Source organism: Heterobasidion irregulare (assembly GCF_000320585.1).
Source record: "Heterobasidion irregulare TC 32-1 unplaced genomic scaffold scaffold_03, whole genome shotgun sequence".
Lineage (NCBI taxonomy): Eukaryota > Fungi > Basidiomycota > Agaricomycetes > Russulales > Bondarzewiaceae > Heterobasidion > Heterobasidion irregulare.
The window spans coordinates 1,363,809-1,384,164 of NW_009258199.1; the positions used below are offsets into that span (position 1 = coordinate 1,363,809).

At 58.1% G+C, this 20,356-nt stretch overlaps 6 protein-coding genes across 6 annotated transcripts; 4 read left to right on the top strand and 2 right to left on the bottom strand.

Moving 5' to 3' along the window:
• The first annotated feature begins 481 nt into the window (after positions 1-481).
• Positions 482-4,754, top strand: HETIRDRAFT_34584 (uncharacterized protein). The gene is made up of 7 exons (XM_009544872.1): positions 482-737; positions 787-1,293; positions 1,351-1,437; positions 1,496-1,537; positions 1,584-2,005; positions 2,198-2,608; positions 2,683-4,754. Exons 1-7 carry the CDS (start codon positions 500-502, stop codon positions 3,808-3,810), a joined length of 2,835 nt encoding a protein of 944 aa, XP_009543167.1. The 5' UTR covers positions 482-499; the 3' UTR covers positions 3,811-4,754.
• On the bottom strand, positions 2,980-6,810 carry HETIRDRAFT_381493 (uncharacterized protein). The gene is made up of 8 exons (XM_009545527.1): positions 6,668-6,810; positions 6,578-6,610; positions 6,447-6,519; positions 5,967-6,376; positions 5,723-5,903; positions 5,165-5,641; positions 4,993-5,124; positions 2,980-4,956 (listed from the first exon to the last, which is right to left on the bottom strand). The coding sequence occupies exons 1-8, from the start codon at positions 6,757-6,759 to the stop codon at positions 4,120-4,122; spliced, it is 2,235 nt and encodes a 744-aa protein (XP_009543822.1). The 5' UTR covers positions 6,760-6,810; the 3' UTR covers positions 2,980-4,119.
• A 61-nt stretch (positions 6,811-6,871) lies between these two features.
• Positions 6,872-8,111, bottom strand: HETIRDRAFT_439022 (uncharacterized protein). Its single transcript, XM_009545528.1, has one exon. It carries the CDS (start codon positions 8,015-8,017, stop codon positions 7,013-7,015), a length of 1,005 nt encoding a protein of 334 aa, XP_009543823.1. The 5' UTR covers positions 8,018-8,111; the 3' UTR covers positions 6,872-7,012.
• Positions 8,112-8,232: 121 nt separating this feature from the next.
• HETIRDRAFT_458040 (uncharacterized protein) lies at positions 8,233-11,373 on the top strand (the record flags this gene model as incomplete). Its single annotated transcript, XM_009545529.1, has 7 exons — positions 8,233-8,505; positions 8,565-8,832; positions 8,891-8,973; positions 9,028-9,093; positions 9,148-9,966; positions 10,019-10,807; positions 10,873-11,373. 7 exons carry the CDS (start codon positions 8,233-8,235, stop codon positions 11,284-11,286), a joined length of 2,712 nt encoding a protein of 903 aa, XP_009543824.1. The 3' UTR covers positions 11,287-11,373.
• Positions 11,374-11,542: 169 nt separating this feature from the next.
• Positions 11,543-13,191, top strand: HETIRDRAFT_449684 (uncharacterized protein; the record flags this gene model as incomplete). The annotated part of the gene is made up of 4 exons (XM_009545530.1): positions 11,543-12,110; positions 12,163-12,266; positions 12,316-12,798; positions 12,856-13,191. The coding sequence occupies 4 exons, from the start codon at positions 11,543-11,545 to the stop codon at positions 13,189-13,191; spliced, it is 1,491 nt and encodes a 496-aa protein (XP_009543825.1).
• Positions 13,192-13,239: 48 nt separating this feature from the next.
• Positions 13,240-20,286, top strand: HETIRDRAFT_46944 (uncharacterized protein; the record flags this gene model as incomplete). The annotated part of the gene is made up of 23 exons (XM_009544901.1): positions 13,240-13,586; positions 13,637-13,792; positions 13,841-13,937; positions 13,995-14,471; positions 14,524-14,769; positions 14,826-16,055; positions 16,104-16,620; positions 16,675-17,176; positions 17,229-17,529; positions 17,582-17,679; positions 17,727-17,807; positions 17,862-18,087; positions 18,124-18,318; positions 18,371-18,641; positions 18,705-18,902; positions 18,966-19,090; positions 19,156-19,244; positions 19,310-19,432; positions 19,504-19,591; positions 19,650-19,734; positions 19,805-19,932; positions 20,001-20,198; positions 20,251-20,286. Coding segments are annotated over 23 exons (5,814 nt in total), but the record flags the coding sequence as incomplete, so codon positions are not given.
• Positions 20,287-20,356: the final 70 nt, after the last annotated feature.

The window sequence follows — 20,356 nt, forward strand, 5'->3', positions numbered from 1 at the left end:
ATGTGGAAGGTCCGAACAAGGTGCACAAACATTGACGTGGGGAAACGCAGGAATGGGCGCAGACGCACCTCATCGTAGGTTGCATCTGCGCCGGCGAGCGTTGATGACGAGGGCGGTGCATGTGAATACAGCCCCTGTATGCGGGATGGATACGGAAATGAAAGAACCTGAACAGACGGTCCGAGAAAGAGCAGGGCGGATAGCTATATGTAAATGTTGGTTCTGGCAAGAGTCGAGAAGGGGCAAGAAAGCGCTGGTGCAGGACACGATTGGGGTTGGATGCGATGCTCTATCGCAGGATGGGCGAGATGGGCGGGGAGGGTGAGGGCTGAGCAGAGAGCAGGGAGCAGGGAGCAGGCAGTTGCTGTGGCGCAGAACTGAGGTGCGCGGCGGGGACCCGTGCCATCGTGTCGACAACTCCCTTCTCAGGCCCAGCCTGCGAGTGGCCCGCCGCCTCGCAATCATGCATCCCTCCTCGCCTCCCTCTCTCACTGGCTTCATGGTCATAGTCCCCACTCTTCTTATTTCCCTCTCTCTTCTCAGGCCTGTCCTCGCAAACCCCATCCTTGCTCCATTTGACGACTGTTTTATTGGCAACGCCACTCAGAAACTCAATGTATCCTCTGTCTACGCCCAGATAACCACAACTGAGTCGCTTGGAAATCATTTGAACCTCACGGTCTTTGGGGAGTCGGCTCAGGAGATCGTAGGGTACCAGAACGGCAGTAGTGACTTGTGTATGGCAGTCCATTCCTGTCTAACATCGTTTACTAAACCTGTAATTAGCAACTCTATTCTCCTCGACGGAGACGCTAACATTCAATGTCTGGAACCACAACTCTTACTTTTGCACCACTTTGCGCCCGCCGTCACCATTACCGTCGCCGGACCAACTCACCAATACTTCCTGTCCCATTCCAGCCGGTCCCTTCGCATTTTCTGCTGCCATCCCGCTCGGTCGAAGTCGCGAGCTAGCCACTCTCCAGACGCGCTTCAGAGCAGTCGATCCATTCACAAATGAAATTCTCTGTGTCGACATCGCTACCACGCCTCTCGATCCGGGCGCTATAGGGTCTGTCTACGGCCGTGCTGCGATCATTTTCTGGTTCACCGTGGCCCTCGCTATCGCATATTGGGTCATCGTCGGCATCGCGAGGATCAGTACGGCTTGGGGCAGGCGGGCGGGTTGGTCAGGAAGAGGATTCTTGGCAGGGCTGGAGAATGCTGGCTTTGTTGTTGCCAGCGCCATCAGCGGAGAGGGCCTGGCGAAGTCTCCCGCCTTGATCAGATACGGTGAGTGTCGAAAGTTCTTGATATCTTCGCTGTATCATCGAATACGCATCTCTCCAGCGACTCCCTCCATGCGTGATATCTTTTTCCACACTCAATGGTGTGCGGCGTTAGCTATGATCGCCGTTCAGTGGCCAAATTTCATCTGTAAGCCCCTGTTGTCCCGCCTCGTGTCGACTTCGAAGTCTTAAATGGGTATATCCAGACCCCTTGCTTTCACAAACGGCATGGGCAGCCTTATCGTACAGTAAGGATTCGATGCCATCTATAGAGTCTCACTAACCCTTCGCCAGATATCACTTTGACCCAAGATGATTCCCAGCATCATTGGAATCCGGTCTCCGCGCCTTCGTTTCAGCCACCATCTGACTTCGTAGATCAAGTCAATGATCAGACGTCCCCTTTGTTCATCGACACTACCGTCCCGAACATTTTGTTTACACTGCCTAGCGATGCAAAGCCTGGTCTGTCCTCTTTTGCTTATGCGGTAGGCCTTCGCCCGCAAGACCTGTTTGGGGTTTGCATGATCTTATTTTTGGCCATCATTGGAGGCACTATCTTCCTGAGTTTGTTTGTTTGGGCAATTGACAGCCTTGCTGCCCTGCTGCACAGGACGTTCAATCGGGACCGCCAAGGTGCTCCATTTGGTGCGCGAAGTCCTCGATACTCTTCGGCGAGCAAGGACATGTTGGACAACATTGGTTCGTCACAAGGCGTCGAGGAAGACCGATCTCTCAATTCACATTTTCTGCTCCGCGCAACATCCCGCTTTCCAACCTCCTCCAGGAAATATTGGTGGAGGTTGCGTCCCGATTTCAGCTCGTTTCATTTTAGCATCCTCCATGGAAATCTGGTCCGCGTCCTGATGCTATTCCACCTGCCTGTCACGATATTTTCGTGCTATCAGATGGTCCTAGGACGCTCGACTGCGTCTTTGGCGTCCATCGTTCTGGCAGCGGTATCATTTGCGGCCTTTTCGGTCCTGATACCGTTCCTCCTTATCTTGCGGCTCTCCATGACGCCCACCAGCAAGCTTTACGATGAAACATGGACCCTTCTGTCTCTCGGGCCCCTGTACAATCATTATCGGCACGGCTCGCAGCTCTTCGCGTGTTTGTTCTTTGCGACCAGTCTGGCGTTCGGTGTCACCATTGGATGCGGGCAAAAAAGCGGGACCGCACAAGCGATCATCATCCTGGTCGTCGAAGTGATATCTGCCCTGGTCACTAGTGTCTGGCTGCCTTGGGGTCACGGAGCAAGCATGGGTCTCATCAGTTTTCTGTTTTGCGTCGCTCGGATTGTCATTGCGGTGCTGCTGGTCATTTTGACGCCAACTGTCAGTGTCTCGTGATCCCTATACCCGCACAAACGCTGACCGTCGAATTGTGACAGGTTTCGATTGGGAACGAAGCCGGCCAATGGGTCGCATATGTCATCCTGACCATCCTCGCCTTGGTTTATCTGGCGTTCGTCCTGATGCTCCTGTGCAAGTTGATCGAGGCACTTGTGCGCATATTCGGCGGCGTTGGGTTCGACCGAAGTCGACATGCTGTTGACGCTGGCCTCCTCGGCGCCTGCAGCCTCGCTGGATGCTGTGGCTCTCGCAAGCACCGCACTCATCGTCATCGCTACAAGTCGTCCGATCTGCCGCAGAGCGTGTCGCAGGCAACGTTTGCCAACTCGGGAACTCGTAAAGACGCCACCCCCACTCCTTCAGGACCACCGTCCGTACTACGCCCGGAGCACGCTCTCCGGCCATACCGGGAGGAGAGCGACGACGAAAACGGATACATCATGGGCGCGTGGCAACCCTTCCCTCGTCCAGGCTACAGCGCAGTCAACGACCAGGTCTCAACTCCTCCACTGGAGCCCCCAAAGTCTGGATTTTCACGTGTCGGAGGCGGACGCGCGCATTACGATTCGCCGTATGCCATCGCCTCTGGATCGACCCAGACGTTCCCGTCGGTCGAACGCAACTCGACCCCACAACGTAACTCTGTGGACTCGACGCAGTTCACGCCCCTGAAGAACACCGCGGAAAGGTCCTTCAGCACGCTCCCCCCAGGCGCCATGGCCCCCCACGTTCGGAAGAAGTCGCAGTCTGCCGTCATCGAAAACACCCCCGTCCTTGCCGGCACGTCATCCTCGCGGGCTCAGGACGTCGACAGACCTGCGCGCCGCCAATCCATTCACCCCGAAGTCGTTAGTCCCCTCACGGACGACGATGTTTCCGAATACACGCAGCCGAAGAAGAAGCACTGGTTCCAGCGGCGCAAGCCGCGGCGTCACAGTGATGGAGATAGCACGCGGCCGTCCAGAGAGGGTATCGCGCCTGCCCCAGAAGGCGGAGGCACCTCGTTCGTGGTCGTTCGGAACCGCCGAGTATCGCAGCCCATGGCTTCTAGCTCTCGGATTGCGGCCGACGCTAGCGAGATGGAGTCCGGGGCGGGTGCGTCCGAGCCGGCGGGGCCGCAGAAGTCTTTTGTAGTGATTAGAGGAAAGGACACTCAAGGTGCATGATGTTTCTCGCCGGGTACTCATCTTTTACTATCAGTTACTTCATATACACGCTTTCGTTTCGTTGTGGATCGGAACTATCTTCTCGTTCATGTCGGTATGTCCTGGTTCTCCGCTTCGCCATTGAGCTAGAAGCTCTTCCTCTTTTCTCTCGTGACATCGCTTTCGTCTTCCCCCCCCTGGCTTCTGCCTTTTTTTTCTGAATGAACACGGACGCTCGCGAACACTGTTATCCCCAACGCTCTGCACAAGTAAACCGATAGTAGCACATTTGTATTCATACAACTAATCTATGTCACCGTCAGTTAGTCCTCAGTTCGTGTCCCGGTCCATGCCCGATGGTCCACCGACCCAAAAAATCCGCCAGTCGTCGCCTCCCCTGTCCTGCCACCCGTAAACCCCCTCTTCCGCATGCATCCGCGCCATGAGCTCCTCCGTGTCCAAGCTGTCGAACGACGCCGTGGACGCCGCGCTGCGCGTGGAGTAAGAGCGGCTCAGCGGCGCGTCGTACGGCCGGTGCCAGTGCCCGCCGCCGCACAGGAAGCCCGTGTCGCCGCCGAACGCGGTCTGGCAGCGCACGGGCTCCTCCGCGCGGCCCTTCTGCTTCGCGTCGGCGAGGAACGCGAGCGAGACCTCCTGCGCCTCCAGCCCGTCCTCGCCGAACGCGACGAGCTGCAGGTACGGCCGTGCGCCGGGGGCGCGCGCGCGCACGACGCGCGGGGCGACGTGCGTCGGGTGCGACTGCCACGTGAGCACGAGCAGCGGCGGCTGCGCGGCGACGTGCGCGGGGAGCGGGGACGGGACGATGTGCGACTGCTTGCCGCGCGTGAGGATGTACACCGTCTGGGAGAGCTCGCGGCGGCCCACGGCGAGGGGGAGGTCGCACTTGGCGGGCGGCGCCCAGAGGCCCTTGCTCTCCTTCGTGAACCCGAATCCGTCGTACGACGCGCGCGAGCGGCGGTTCGAGAGCGAGCCGGACGCGGCGACGGGCGAGAGCGTGTCGCGCGAGAAGTGGCCGTCGTCGTGGAGGTCGACCTCGCCGACGGCAGAGTCCGCGAGGCGGATGAGGCCGGCCTTTTTGTCGAAGACGACGAAGAGAGAGAGGTGGTTGCCGTGCACGACGTTCTTGACCATCATGGAGGCGTGGCGCTGCTGCTGCGACTGGTGCGCCGACGTCAGCCGGACCTGGCTGCCGAAGTTGGACGATGACGACGAGCGCCGCGAGGACGTGGCGTCCGACGGGCTTCGCGACATGGTGTCTTGTACGTTCTGTTGCACAAATGTGATACTTCGCGGGAGGCTCGGCGTGTAGAAATCCTGTGCGCCGACGATCAGCACGTCGCGCGCGCGCGTGCACGATTGTTCCACTGACCTTGACAAACCGGAACGCCCGCTGGCCCTTCGGCGACTCGTACAGCAGGATATTGGACTTTGTGGACACCGCCAGCAGCGCAGCACCCCGGAAATGCTGGCTGTCGCGCCAGAGATCGTACGACAAGACGGATGTGTTCTGGAGCCGAGAGCCCGCTGAAGCGAGAGGCACGAAGTCTGTCGCCCAACGTAAAGGAAGGTCTTGGACGTCCTCCCAGGAATCGCTCGAGCCGTTGCGTTCTGGAGGTAAAGGAAGCTTTTTGTCGGCGTTGTAGGCGGACGTAGAACTGCTAGCAGAAGGCATCATGTTGTGGTAGGAGGTGCCCGGTTCCGGGTGCTGTTGCGGATCGATCATGAGAGACTTGAGGCCCTTGGCGAGGCTAGCACGCGACTTGTGCTGCTTTGCAGGCGTCTGTTGGGGATGCCAGTTCGAGGGCCGCCGCAGGTCCACGGTACGAGCACCCTGTGCACCCTGTTGCAGAAGCGCAGAAGGGAGCGGAAAGTTTACGAATATGTGCTCGGGTCAGGGAAGAACGCGACAGACCTTCTCTGACATGGCCCATTTGGCGAGACTGATCAGGCTGGAAAGGTTGTACATTCGAAGCGTCCGAGGGGGTTCTTGGTCCTTGGGACTGTCGACCTCGGGTCCAACTAGGGCTAGGACGACGCCCTGCGGGGTGCCTTCTCCCGTGTCCTCGACCTCGAGCAAGGACATCTGGTATACGCTATAGTAGTGGCACGCGGATCAGGACGTGTTCCCCGTGTGCAAAGATGTTGGATTCGCTCACCCCTCTCCTTCCCATATGAGATAAGCCTGTGCCTCGCCAGGCCCCTTCTGCTGGAGTCCGTAATCGGTCCACTCTCGTGGAAACATGTCGAGCACGGAGAGTCCCCTGTCGTGTCCGATCAGTAGTAGCTTGTCGCCGAGCAGCGGGAGGAGGGCGCGTATCGGCGCGGGTGTGTGCGAGAGGAAGCGAGAGCCGAATTGGTTGAGGCTGAGGTGGGTCGGGGCGAGGGATTCGGCTACGAGCGGCTGGGCGTCGTCCGAGAGGTATTCATCGGGATATAGCGGAGGACTTGGCAGTGGCTCGAACGCGGTGTGGAGGGTGAGAGGGGGATGAGACGCGGAGGGCGCAGAGGTCGGTGGCTCGTTGAGAAAGATGGGAGGCGGCGGCTGGGCGGCGGGAGGTGGATCTGACTGGCAGCATGGAGGGAAGGAAGATGAGCAAGGGCGGACGGCAAGGATGAGAGGAACGGTCAGGACTCACGCCGTCGCCCCATCCGCGCCGCTCTCTGCGGCGGAATTCGTCCGGAGTGACATCCGCGTACCTCTCGGCGGCTCTGTACAGAAAACAATCAGACCCGCTCCGGGCAAGGGGGCGAGGGCACCTGGACGGACCTCTTCTCTATCCAGCCCCTCCAGCGGCCGAATCTGCAGAACAGGCCCCAGGTCAGTCTCGGAACAGCGGTGGCATGGAGCTGTGATCACGACCTTGAGTTTGGGCCGTGCTTCTCTGCGAGGTCGTCGTACGTCGGCAGGGCGTCGCCGCCGTCCGCATCTTGTTCTGGATGGTCGGACATGGGGATGGGGATGGATGGTGGTGGTGTGTACGGGAGAGGAAGGCGTTTAGCCCGCGGCGGAGGCTGTCAAGGTCAAAGCCCCTGCACGTCCACACCGCCAACGGTCTCACGCTTCCGCCTCAATATCAAATATATAACCGTTAACAATTCACAAACAACACCGTCAGTCCATTTCTATCCAATCATACACTACAATAACAACGCAATCGCAGCCGTGGCGCACTCAACGCCGCGGGCCACACCGCCTGCGGCCTCACGAGAACGCCAGCCCCGTAAACGTCGCCACGGCACCGACCACGGCGCCTCCCGCGACGGCGTTGATGGCCCTCATCCCTCCACCCTGCTGCTTCACGTCCTTCCCGAGCGTCGCGAACAGCTTTTCCACCACCTCGTCGTCTTTCGCGATGATCATCAGGCCGTCGACCTCGTCTGACCCCCTCGGCTCGACGACCCGCGTATGGAAGCCTAGCTTCGCCGCGGAACGCGCGATGGCGGCCACGTCGGCCATGGGCACCTGGTACACCATCACCGGCGGCGCCTTTGAGATGTCCGCGAGGCCATCGAGGAACGCGTTGCGCTCGTCCATGCTCATTGAGCGGATGAGGGTGCGAGAGCCGCTCTCGCTAGGAACGGCACTGGGGACGGGAAGGGCGTCGTGCTCGACGACGTCGGGTTTCGTCGCGCCCGCCGGAAAACAAGGATCCGTCGGGCTAGGCGACGAGTCGGTGGGGATCATGCTAGGCGTCGGCGTCTTCAACGTCCCAGGCATCAGCCTCTGCGCGGCCTTCCTGCGCTGGGCTTTCGTAGGGGACGCGACGTGCTCCCGCCACTTTTGAAGACCGTCCTCACCGGCTGGATCCTCCGTGTCTGTGAGATCGTCCATGATGCCCGGCTGGAGGAGCCTGCTGACGATCGCGCTTGAGTTCGTGGAGAGGGAAGCGAGGCCGCGACCCACGGGCCTCATAGGGAGTCGGCTTGGCCCCGGGGTCGCTGCGGCCCAGGCATCTCGAGGCTCGTCTATGTTGAGCATGGTGCCGAGGGCCTGAGAGAGCTCAGGGCCCGGGCTGAGGGTGGCGGACGTCTCTGTTGGGGTCTCTGAATCGACGAAGGGACAGCCCTGGCGAGGATGGCCCGCTCGTGGGCGACGGCATTTCGTGCAGCGAGGGACTCTGCGGGGACTGTTTCTGGGGGACGCGGTTGAACGCGGTTTAGCGGTCACGGGGGAGGTGAGGGCCGAGGAACGGAGGGCCGGAGGCATGTGAGACGATGTGGAGAGGCGCAGCGGGGACGGTGGAGGCGATGGCTAGCGTTGAACGGTTGAGGACGGAGAGGAGGAAAAGGCTGGGGGCCTGAGGACCACAGCGAGCGAGCCAAAGCTGCCTTTGAGCAGTTGACTCTGTTACTGTATATCGGTCACGTGGACATTGCCTTCCTCAGCTCCCAGCGCTTTTAATTCCACTCGCCGTCCGAACAATGCCAAAGGGCTCCCAACTCACACAGCTCAAGTCTGCCCTCTCCCAGGCAGGCCTCACGAAACAGCAGCAGCAGCAGTCTGGAAAGAAACGCAAGCGCGCCCAGTCGGAGGAAAAGGACAGGGAAAAGCGCGCCGCCAAGCTCCAGGATATCCAGCAAAAATTCAACCCGTTCGACGTCAAGGTCACCAAGCTCAAGCACGACGTCGGCGGGCGCAAGCTCAAGGGCGTCGTCGGAAAGCCTGCGCAGAGCAAGCAGGCTGGCATCGACCAGGTCCGTCCGTCCCGCTCTCTCTGCAGCGCGCGGTCGACTGACGCCGTGCCCGCGCGCAGCGCAAAAAAACTCTGCTCAAGGAGTTTGAGGAGAAAGATAGGGTCGGCGGGATCGTGGACAGGCGGTTTGGAGAGAATGATCCGACGATGACACCCGAGGAGCGCATGCTCGAGCGCTTCACGCGCGAGAGGCAGCGCACGTCCAGGGGCGTCGCGTTCAATCTCGAGGACGAGGGCGAGCTCACCCATTACGGGCAGAGCCTCTCCAAGCTCGATGATTTTGACAACGTGGGGCTCAACCTCGACGACGAAGAAGAGGATGAAAGAGGTGCGTTTTTTCAGTTGCGCCGCGATCGTTCCCTTGCTGTATTCATGTCGCCGTTTAGGTCACATTGACAGTGAGACGGTGAAGAGAGTGCATTTCGGTGGGTTCGATGATGAGGAGGAGGGAGGCGACGACGAAGACGAGGCAAGGGCTCATCGCTCGTTCCGGTGAAACGCCCGCTCACGACTCTCCTTGCAGCCCGCGCGCAAGAAATCAAAAGCCGAGGTCATGGCGGAGGTCATGGCCAAAAGCAAAGAACACAAAGTACGTGCACCGCGTCTCTGTCAGGACTAGCTACCGATCGCGCACGCACGCTAGCTCCAACGCCAAATGGACCGAGAAAAGGACGACAACATCCGCCACGAGCTCGATCTAGAGCTCGATTCCATCCGGTCCCTCCTCGCCGCGCCCGATCCCTTGTCGGCGTCCCTCGCGAAAGCGGACGCTGGGCCTCTCGCCGTGCCCAAGACGGACGCCGACCGAGCGTACGACCAGTTCGTGCGCGAGTTCGCGTTCGACAAGCGCGCGCGGCCGAAGGACCGGACTAAGACAGAGGAGGAGCTGGCTCTGGAGGAGAAGGAGGCGCTGGAGAAGGCGGAGCGGAAGCGCATCCGGCGGATGAATGGGGAGGAGGAGGGGAGCGACGAGGAGGGCCCGAGTCTCGGGAAGCGGAAAAGGAAGGGAGGCGGGAAGTCTGCGGACGATTTGGAGGACGATTTCTATGATGAGGATAAAGATTGGGGTGCATTGGGGGCTGGTTTAGAGGGCGTGAATGAGGGCGGTGAGGACCAGGATGAGGACGAGGAGGATGAGGACGAGGATGAGGAGGAAGAAGGCGAAGGCGAGGACGAAGACGAAGACTCAGAGACCGGAGGTGATGGCGAGGATAGTGAAGAAGACGTGGAGGAGGCAGAAGGGTCTGAAAAGACGGCGGACGACTTTGTATCGTCGAAAAAACGTCCCGCACCGAGAGTGAAGGTAAAGGAGCTCCCGTTCACTTTTCCTTGTCCGGCCACGCACGAAGAGCTTCTCAACGTCGTTGAGGGCTTCGAGGACAAGGACATCCCCACCATCGTTCAGCGCATACGGACATTGCACCATCCAAGCCTTGGCGAAGACAACAAGTTCAAGCTTCAGGTATGTCTCTTCTACCCAGCCGGCATCGCAGGGCTCACAGATTGGCTCGTAGGCATTGGCAGGCGTTCTCATTGACTACATCCTCTACATCACGGCGCCGCCGGCCCCTCGCTTTACCCTCCTTACTTCTCTCCTCCCCCATCTCTTCGCGCTCACAAAATCATACCCTATACAATCGGCAGAGTACTTCCTTGCGAAGCTCTCTCTGATGCAGAAAAATCTCAAACGAGGACTCTCTCGCGGAGCAACCGAACCCGACGCGAGGACGTGGCCGGGTATTCCAGAGCTGGCCTTGCTCCGTATCATAGGGTCTGTGTGGTCGGCCAGCGACATGAATCACCACGTCGTGTCGCCCGCCCGACTGCTCATGGGCTCGTATCTCGGACTCTGCCGCGTCCGATCGTTACAGGACATCGCGAGCGGCCTCTTTCTGTGCACGCTGTTCTTACAGTACGAAGAGCTGTCGAAGCGGTTTGTCCCGGAGGCGCTCAACTTCACTGTGAACGCCGTGCTGCACCTCGCCCCGCACGGGTTCAAAGACGTAGCAAAGCTGCCCGGGTCGTTTCCCTCTCCGGACTTCGGGTCGCAGCGCTGTAAATCTCTGTCTATAGACGCCAAACAAGCAAAGAAGCTGTCGATCGGCTCGCCTGATCTGTCGAAGATCCTTGGGGAGCAGAGGCAGGACGAGCAGACCAAGGTGAACCTGTTGGGCCTCTCGATCGAGCTTCTGAGTCGGTTTGCGGACATGTACAAGGGCCTGGACGCGTTCATCGAGTTGTATCAGCCGGTCCTCAGTGTCCTAGAGGGCGTCAAGCGAGATAAACTCTCTGATGAACTTCAGGTATGCCCTACTGGAACCATGACACGTCATTTTTTTTCTCTGACTGTTCTTTTTCTTTCGGGCAGACACGTTTATCGACAATCACAGACGCTCTGACCCGGCTCCTCAAATTCTCGCGCCAGGCCCGTCGCCCACTGCTCCTGCAAGCCCACAAGCGCATCCCGATCCCATCGTACATTCCAAAATTCGAATCGTCGTCATCCTCATACCTGCGCGCGCAGGACCCGGACCACGAGCGGAACGAGGCGTCGAAGCTGCGGAAGCAGTACAAGGAGGAGCGCAAGGGCGCGATCCGCGAGCTGCGCAAGGACGCGCGGTTCCTCGCGGGCGTGGAGCAGAAGAAGCAGCAGGAGAAGGATAAGGCATATTCGTTGCGCATGAAGCACGTGTTTGGGTCCATCGAGGGCGAGCGGGCGGAGGAGAAGGCGCTGGAGAGGGAGAAGGCGCGGGACAAGAGGCGGGCTGGGAAGAAAAAGTGAGGGGTTTGGTGTTCAGCGCGTGGTACCTATCGTTGTCCAGGTTTTTGGTTGAATTATGCACTCCTGGATGGCGGCGAATTTGGTTTTCATGTTTTGGGTATGTTATGAGCCTGTTGTTTGTACTTGTGGACGCGACGCGACGCGTTCCTCGTAATAATCTCTGCGGGCTCAAGCACGTACTTTGACCGCGTTCGCGCAATGATATAACTGACATATTCACCTCATTCTCTCTTGTAATTTGAACCGCATGCCTGCAATGAACTTTCCGTCTTCCACGCCTTTTCCCATCCAAACATTCCAGTCGACGGGCGACGGGCCGTCTCCTCGTGCACTCCTCAATTTTCTCCGGAACCTCATCTCTGAGAACCTCCATGACGGCCGTGTGGAGCAAATACCGAACGAGAAGCACACATGGGTGACGGTCATCGCGGGTCTCTCGGACTATCTCCTATCGTCCTTTCCGTCGTCGCGCGAGGGCGCTTGGGCCGTCTTGCACGAGAAGATCACGTTAGTGGACACGACGCTCGAGGTCATCCACCGCGTCCTGTCCAAAGTCGATGGCGTGTGGTCGAGCTCTGGAGAGACGGCGGAGAAGGCGGTTTTCAGGCTGATCGGGATTTGTGGTGTGTTGGACACCCGGGACGACGCGGATATGCAGGAGGAGGGCGTGCTGTCCCCGCGACAGCTGAGGGAACGGACATTCGCGGGTACTCTGGAGCTGATCAGGTACCTCGGGAATGTCGATCACGTCACGCGAGGAGCGGAGAGTCGGTCATGGGAGACGGCGAGGGAGATCATAACGGAGTGCATCAAGACCAGCGAGGGTGGGCTTGATCTATGTTATACTGCTGCGCGTCTCATGTTTGCGTATCATAGAGCTACTCAATGCCGCGGCGACCTTGACATTTCCGACATATGTGTCGCTTTCCCGCACGCCGCGCATCGCGTCGGGCCTTGAGTCGGAGGACCGCACGCAGGAGGTGCGTGGTCCGACTGTGCATGATGGATGATAACTCAGGGTTTTTACAGGACGCTACCAACAAAACGTGCACAATCTGTCTCGAGAAGCCGTCCCACGTCTCGAGCGTCCTATGTCTTCTCTTGAATATCGTCGTCCATGCGCTCTCGCCTCCGGTGCCCTCGCACGCGTTCCTTGCGGACCTGGTACCACGGACGACGGCGCTCATACGATCGCTCTTCAACGCGTTGTATTTCGGTCAGATGCCACTGCCCTCGGCAAAGAGGGCCCAATACATGAGCAGTGTCCTTTCCTCTGCGAACCTGCTTCGGCCTGTGTGCGACTTTACGAGTTTTGAGGACACGTTTGGAGACATGGCATCGCGCCTGCTTCTGTGGAGGCTGGGGGAGACCTCGCAGGACTGTCAGCAGGCCGTCGATGACGTCCTCCTCACAGTCTTCAAATCCCCGCTTTCCGTACCGTTCGTGAAGTCTAATGCTCTTGCAGTTTTGAAGTCATTGTCGTCTGGTGGAGTTTCAAATGACGACAGTCTCGTACGTGCTATGATCACGATTGCGATATAGTTTACTTATTTCGATGTTTTCCTCTAGATCGTGGCTACCGCATACTTGTCTTATCTCCTGAAGCCACTCGACGTCACGACTCTCGACCTCATCAGGGCCACCATACCGGACAATGCACAGCCAGACTCTGTCATCGCCTTTCTTCAAGACGTCGACAGCGAACTTGTTGCGCGCCAACCACCGGACAATGATGCTATGGATGTTGACGAGCAGCCACAACCGTTTATATCATGGCAGGATACAATACGAGCAATTGCACAGACCGTCATACCACTGGATGATTTTCAGCCAGAGGCTCCCATCTCGGACTTCAAGTTTGCAAAGCAGATACTGGAGTATCTGAAAACGCAGCTCACAGGGTAAATTTCGTTATGTGTTCGTGTCTTTAGCTAGTTGACCTGAGCTAATACAAACAGACCTCGCAGGGGTCTTTCGCTCGAGGAGAGGGTTGCGGTCACGAAAGGATTGGTCCAGTTGCCATGTTTGCTGGTTCATCGAGGGACGGGCTCTTGTCCGTGCTCTCGCCCGCCCAAGAAAACGATGAACATCTTACCAGCTTACTCGATCATGGTTAAAGCATTGCTAGACGACACACACCAGCCTATCTCGTCCTCTGTGCGTAAGGCTGCGTATGACACCATCGCCTGTGCTTTGGCACATCAATGCGTAGAGCATGGCGACGGCGACATGGATGACATTGCTCAAATGCTGTGTCAGAGCATGTCAGACCAGAATAGAAGTGTCAGGCTGAGTGCGGGGTGAGTGTCACCTGTCTGCTGGTGACGTTCGCCGCTCATTCAGGAGGCAGACGAGCGCTAGTAGAATTTGTTCGTTTTTATCACGCGATTGGCAAGACAACATGGACCAAGGTCGAACGGATTTTCGATACGTTCTATCGGCTCATGGATAGCCCGAAGGATCCCGTGAAAGAGACTGTTCTCATCGCAGTTGGGAGCGTTGGCAAGTACGCGTCTGACACCGCTTATGATACCACCGGCTCAATTGTCCACAGAGTGACAGATAACAGCATCTTAGGAGTGGCCATCAGCTGTTTGATCGCACAGCTCGGGCGGCCCAGTCCTATCGTGAAAGGACTCGCCTATATGCAGGTAAATTCAACACATAAGTTTATGGTAGTTCGCACTGATATACCTCACGTTCCATAGCTACTCCGTTTGTCCAAAACGCATAACAAATCAACCTATGGACTCGTTTCGCCATACCTTGACGAAGTCGCCCCATTTCTGGTGTCTCGGTGGCATTCTCAACCTGGTCTTCTCCTGGAGTGCTGCCGTCTCTTCGCAATCGGTCCTCTTGATTTTATCAACTCTACTTTGCCGCGAACGCTTCCTCAGCTCTTCGGCGCCTGCGAGCAAAAAGTTCTGGAGAAGATTTCTAAGGACCTTGGCACGAAACAATCCTTGCTCTTCATGGGGAACTCGCCTGCGATTCTCGCCCACGTGTTTCTCCTTCAGGGACCAGGACAGACGAACAAGGCGCTTACTTTCATAATAAAGATCGTGACTGAAGCTGCCGACGACGGTACTATCGACATACGAAGCGTGGTGCGGAGTTGCCTCGTGTCTCTGCTGGCTAAACTTGTTAATGTACTGGGCAGCGAGGATCCTGGAAAAGCGCAAGCGGTGAGTTGCTTTCTGATTGATGTTGCTAATGTCACTGAGGTGCCCGAGGAAGGCCATGTCGGCATTGAGTAAAGTGCAAAAGTGTGTCTCGGTGCCTGCTAATGGACCACGACCGAGTTTCAAGCAAGATCTTGGAGAGTTCCTCAAGACACATATGCTTGGGATTCTCAGCAACATGAACGATATGTTACAGGACATACCGGGCAAGGCGACTGTTGAGGCCAAACAGCAAATCTTGCGTAGTCTAGGTGCCCTTGTTTCCAACATCGGACCCTCTATCACCAGCGTAGCACCTCAGGTGATTGTGTCCTCGTTCAGATTTGACGACATCCTAATGTTGAACGCCTTGCATAGATCATGGCCACCCTGCGAATGAAGCTAGTTGTTCCTGAATTGGCCGACGTCGTTCTCGACAGCTGGTACACTTTCTTGACCACGTTAAACCCTTCGGACCTTGGCACTCACGTCGGACCAACGAGTGCCTCACTCATCTCGGCCTGGTCGACACTGTCCTCGCACGGACGCAGCGTTGCTCACCGGTGCCTTCGCCTTTTGTTGTTCGACCTTGTAGACCAGCTCGGAAATAACCTAGATGAATTTGCCGACCCAGTGGAGTTTGTCGCTCTGGCGGATATCCATGCGAGACTGTGGACCCTGCGCAACAATTGGACAGAGGAGAACAAGCTGAGAAAGATCCTCGATCGTGTCTCGAACGACAACGTCACGGTTGCAATCCGAGCGCTCAATGAGTTGAAACTATTGATGGTTGAGCACCGAGACTTCTTCCAAAATCTGGCTACGGGTGATAACTTCAATCCCCTTGTGGGCCATGTCCTGCGCGTGCTCTTTGCGGCATCTTGTCGAGACAGCGATGGTGCGGATGCTCTGCGCCTTCTCGCCTTTTCGTGTATCGGAGCGCTGGGAGCTATTGATCCCGACAGATTCGACTTCGTTGTGAGCGACTCGACGATGATTGTCAAGGCAAACTTCACGGACGAGATCGAATCGATGACATTTGTTCTACACCTCATTGTTGATGTCCTTGTCGGCGCATTTCGGTCCGCCAACGACATCAACCACCAAAGTCACCTTGCATACGCCATACAAGAATTGCTCAGATTCTGTGAATTCTCTCCGGACCTCGTTGCGGCTAAATCCACGACTTCTATTCCTCTGAAGATTCGCTCGAGATGGGATCTCCTACCAAGACACGTATTGGAAACAGTGACCCCCTTGCTCGAAGCACGATTCCACGTCAATGACAGGCCTTTGCCTCCTTGGAACCTCCCTATCTACCCAACCCAATCCACCTATCGCGAGTGGCTTCAGTTATGGACCACCTATCTGATCGCGCACGCTTCTGGAACTACAGCGCAGTCCATCTTCAAAGTATTCCGTGCCGCAGTACGAAACAAGGACGTCGGGGTCGCTCATCATCTGCTTCCTCACCTCGTGCTGAACGCTCTCGTCTCAGGAGACGAAGTTCAAACAGATAACATCCGCATCGAGTTGTTGGCAGTTCTGGAGGACCAGGTCAATTTGGAAAGCACATCTACGCCTGACAAGAAACTACTGAGTGCCCAGGTACATTTTCATTCTTCGCACCGGACTCCTTATTCACCCAATTTTCAGGCCGTTTTTATGCTCATGGATCATCTGAACAAATGGGTAAGAGTCGTTCGCCAAGATCTCGCCGCGCGCAAAAAGGAAAAGGGTAGGCAAAGCCGAACGAGCCAAGCCAGCAATGTGGCCAAGGAACAGCTCTTGCGCGTCGATTCTGTTCTATCGAGCATAGATCAAGACTTGATGGCCAAAGCGGCTTTCCAGTGCAAGGCGTATGCACGTTCGTTGATGAGCTTCGAGCGCTACATCAATCTGCTGCGTGAACGTCAGGCTCCTACGCAGGACGTGCAGCAGTGCTACGAACGTTTGCACGAGATCTACGCTAACATCGACGAGCCAGATGGCATGGAGGGCGTGTCTACACTCATCTTGTCTCCATCGCTCGAGCACCAGATTCGACAACACGAGAGCACCGGGCGCTGGACGTCGGCCCAAAGCTGCTGGGAGCTTCGGCTCCAGCAGCTGCCGGACAGCTTGGAGAACCATGTGGGTCTCCTACGGTGCTTGCGAAATTTAGGACATTACGGTGAGGCTAATCCCCGATTCTCGAGATGAACGAATCTGAGTGTTCTCTGGCCAGACACCTTGCGCACGCACGTCAAAGGAGTGCTCACCCGAAATCCAGACTGGCAGTCCTCGCTCGCTGGATTCCAAGTCGAAAGCGCGTGGATGATCGGGGATTGGGACGAGGTCAAGACTCTGGTAGACAAGACGGATGCGCAAGGCTCCTCCACGGTCATGGCGCGTCTTCTCCTGGCCCTACAGGAAGACGATTCGGCCACGATTGAACAGGCCCACTCCCAAGCGCTCATGGTTTTGGGAAACCCGATCACAGCCTCGGGGGCAAGGGAGTACCGCCACGCGTACGACGCGGTGCTCAACTTGCACCTCCTGCACGAGGTGGATATGGTCCACAATTTTGTGCGCAGTCTGCCCCTCAGCGGCGCACATTCGGCACGCCAGCGACACCACATCCTCAGCGCGCTGTCGCGAAACCTCGTCGCCAGATTGGAGCTAACGCTCCCCACGTTCCGCATCCGCGAGCCGATCCTGAGCATGCGGAGGACGGCGTTCGCGCTGAAGTACGTTCACAACATGTGCCTTCACCGTCTGCGTCGACTGATCCACCCCTAGCGCGAGGAGATACAAGCCCCTCTCGGATGAAATCGGTCGGTCTTGGCTCACCAGTGCAAAGTTTGCTCGCAAGGCGGGACATTGGCAGACGGCGTATAGCGCGATGCTGCAAGCTCGACAATGCCATACACCGTTTTCTTTCATCCAGGGCGCCAAACTGATCAAAGACACCGGGGAACCGCTGCGCGCGCTTCACGAACTGGACAACTCGATACATCTCTCTGGGCTCGGAGAGAACGCAGAGGCAGGCGTGATCGACCTCACAGGTGATTTGGAAGAAGTCAGGCAGATGAAAGCAAAGGTGAATGCTCGTCAATACTAGGACTTTTGCCATGTTCCTGACATATCCAAAGGCCAAACTCGTCCGAGCACGTTGGATGAACGAGTCGGAACGCTTCGAGATGTCCGACGTTTTGAAGTCATACGAGGCAGCCATCGAATTGTGGCCAAAGTGAGCGCCCCGTCCTTCTCTTGTAATCTCTTTCTGACGCAGACAAGGTGGGAGAGCGTCATATTTTATTACGGGAAGTTCCAAGATGACTGTTTCAAAGGTCTTTCCGAGAACGACCAGAAAAGCCGGTGTGTGGCCTCGGGTCTCGTCCGTTCCCCAAGTCGCTGATATCTTGGTCCAAGGGGCATCCGCACGAACCTTGCGACGATCCGCGCCTTCACCAAGGCCATGAAGTACGGCTCCAAGTTCATCTACCAGACAATGCCGAGGCTGCTCACCATCTGGCTCGATCTGGGCGAAGATCGCACGCTTTCGAAGCACGAGATCTACAAGAAGATCAACGTAGAGGTCTCGCGAGCGTTGAAGGTCATCCCGGTCTACAAGGCAAGCTGTGGAACAGAAAAAAACGTCCCGCGCTTCGTGTTCTGATGCTCGGTCTTGCAGTGGTACACCGCCTTCCCTCAGATCGTCTCTCGCGTCGGGCACACCAATGTCGAAGTCTACGACATCCTGGCGAAGCTGATCCTGATGGTCCTCCGAGAGTTCCCCCACCAGGCCATCTGGCTCTTCCTGGCCGTGATCAAATCGACAAAGGCCATCCGGGAGAGCCGAGGACGAGAGATCCTCGACCAGCTCAAGGTAAGCGTGCACCCCGTCCCTTCCACCCGCGCAGTCACGATACCGTCCGTAGACCCTCCCCAGCCCGTCGTCCCCCGACCTGCCCGTGCTGATCAACGAATGCATGGCGATGGCGAACGAGCTCCTGGCCATGTGCGACCACCGCTTCAAAGAAGACAAGGTCACGTTCAGCATGAAGAAAGAATTCCCGCGGCTCGCAAAGCTGGTGCCCTGCAGGCTGATCATCCCGCTGCAGGAGTCGCTCATAGCCAGCCTCCCGCCGGTGTCGTCCATGGCGGACTCAGACTACCACCCGTTCCCGTCAGACCTGCCGACGTTTCACAGTACGTGCATGTTCCCGCGAACGAGCGGAGGCGCTCACTCTCCGTCCGTCCGTCATCACGCAGGGTTCCTCGACGAGATCGACGTGATGCGGTCGCTCGCAAAGCCACGCAAGATCTCGATCGTCTCGCAAGGCGGCCAGGTGTTCCAGTTCCTAGGAAAGCCGAAGGACGACCTGCGCAAGGACGCGCGGCTCATGGACTTTGACGCGATCATCAACAAGCTCCTCAAGACCAATTCCGAGTCGCGCAGACGCCAGCTCCGTAAGGACCCCCCCCCCTTCCCTTCCGCGCCGCGCTGTGTCGCTCACGGAGTGGGGACCGCAGACATCCGGACGTACGGCGTGATCACACTGAACGAGGAGTGCGGGTTCATACAGTGGGTGCCGGACACGATGCCCGTGCGGCCGGTGCTCGCGAAGATCTACGAGGCGCGCAACATCAAAAACTGGGTGAGCACCTAGCAGCCCGCAGGGCGTGTTTCCCCGACCGCGAGCTCACTTGTCCGCGCGCACAGAGCCCCGAGATGAACGCGATCTTCCACAAGATCAAGGAGGCCACGGACAAGGACGCCGCGCAGATCTTCGTGCAGGATATCCTCCGCCAGTGAGTCTCGACTCTCGCGTCTTTCGCACGCGGACACGTTGCTGACCACGCCGTCGCCCGCGCAGCTTCCCGCCCGTGTTCCACGAGTGGTTCATCGAGACGTTCCCGGAGCCGTCGGCGTGGCTCGCGAGCCGGCTGATGTATAGCAGGACGGCGGCCGTCATGTCCATGGTCGGGTGGATCCTCGGGTGCGTGCCTTTCGTCCTCTCCGCCCGCCCGCGCGGGGGCCCGCTGACGCAGAACGAAACGCCCGGGCCAGCCTCGGCGACAGACACTGCGAGAACATCCTGCTGGACTGCAACAACGGCGCGGTCGTGCACGTCGACTTCAACTGCCTGTTCGAGAAGGTGACGCGCTCCTTGCCTAGGCTCCCCCGCGCGCGCTGATGTTTGTGCGTTTGTGCAGGGCAAGACGCTCGAGACGCCCGAGCGCGTGCCGTTCCGGCTCACGCAGAACATCGTGGACGGGCTGGGCGTCACCGGGGTCGAAGGTGCGCGCCGCGCCGCACACTGATCGCACGAGAACGCGCCTCTTACTAACGCGCCGCGTCGCGCCCGCAGGCGTGTTCCGCATCGCGTGCGAGAACGTGCTGCAGCTCCTGCGGGACAACAAGGACACGCTGATGAGCGTGCTCGACGCGTTCATCCACGACCCGCTGGTCGAGTGGGAAGACGAGAAGCGCAAGATGGTGCGTCCGCCTCTCTCTCCCCGCTCTACAGTTCGACGGTGCTAACAACGCCCCCGCGCGCGCAGGAGCGCGAGGCGAGCCGGCGGAGCGTGAACACGGTCAAGGCGTCCGTCGACCTGCGCATGCTCGCGAAGAACGCGCTCTTGCCGATCGAGAAGAAGCTCAAGGGGATCTACACGACGAGCCGCGAGCGCGCGGAGCGCGAGATCTCGACGAGCAACCTTGTGCAGATGCTCATCCAGGAGGCGGCCGACGACGCGAACCTGGTGAGTCCAGGCTCCCGGGCTGTAGCGGACGCGACTGACGCGCGCGTTGCAGGCCAAGATGTACCCCGGCTGGGCGCCGTGGCACTGAGAGAGAGAGAGAGAGACTGCTGGCGGACTCGAACCCTGTGTTATTGTATTTGCTACGACGACGTGTAACC

Coding starts and splice junctions, on each gene's coding strand:
- HETIRDRAFT_381493 (XM_009545527.1), bottom strand. CDS start 6,759: ATGTCCGACCATCCAGAACAAGATGCGGACGGCGGCGACGCCCTGCCG. Junction 6,611..6,667: donor CACGGCCCAAACTCAAGGTC/GTGATCACAGCT, acceptor CCTGTTCTGCAG/ATTCGGCCGCTGGAGGGGCT. Junction 4,957..4,992: donor CGTCCAACTTCGGCAGCCAG/GTCCGGCTGACG, acceptor TCGCAGCAGCAG/CGCCACGCCTCCATGATGGT.
- HETIRDRAFT_439022 (XM_009545528.1), bottom strand. CDS start 8,017: ATGCCTCCGGCCCTCCGTTCCTCGGCCCTCACCTCCCCCGTGACCGCT.
- HETIRDRAFT_34584 (XM_009544872.1), top strand. CDS start 500: ATGGTCATAGTCCCCACTCTTCTTATTTCCCTCTCTCTTCTCAGGCCT. Junction 1,438..1,495: donor TCAGTGGCCAAATTTCATCT/GTAAGCCCCTGT, acceptor GGGTATATCCAG/ACCCCTTGCTTTCACAAACG. Junction 2,609..2,682: donor TTGTCATTGCGGTGCTGCTG/GTCATTTTGACG, acceptor GAATTGTGACAG/GTTTCGATTGGGAACGAAGC.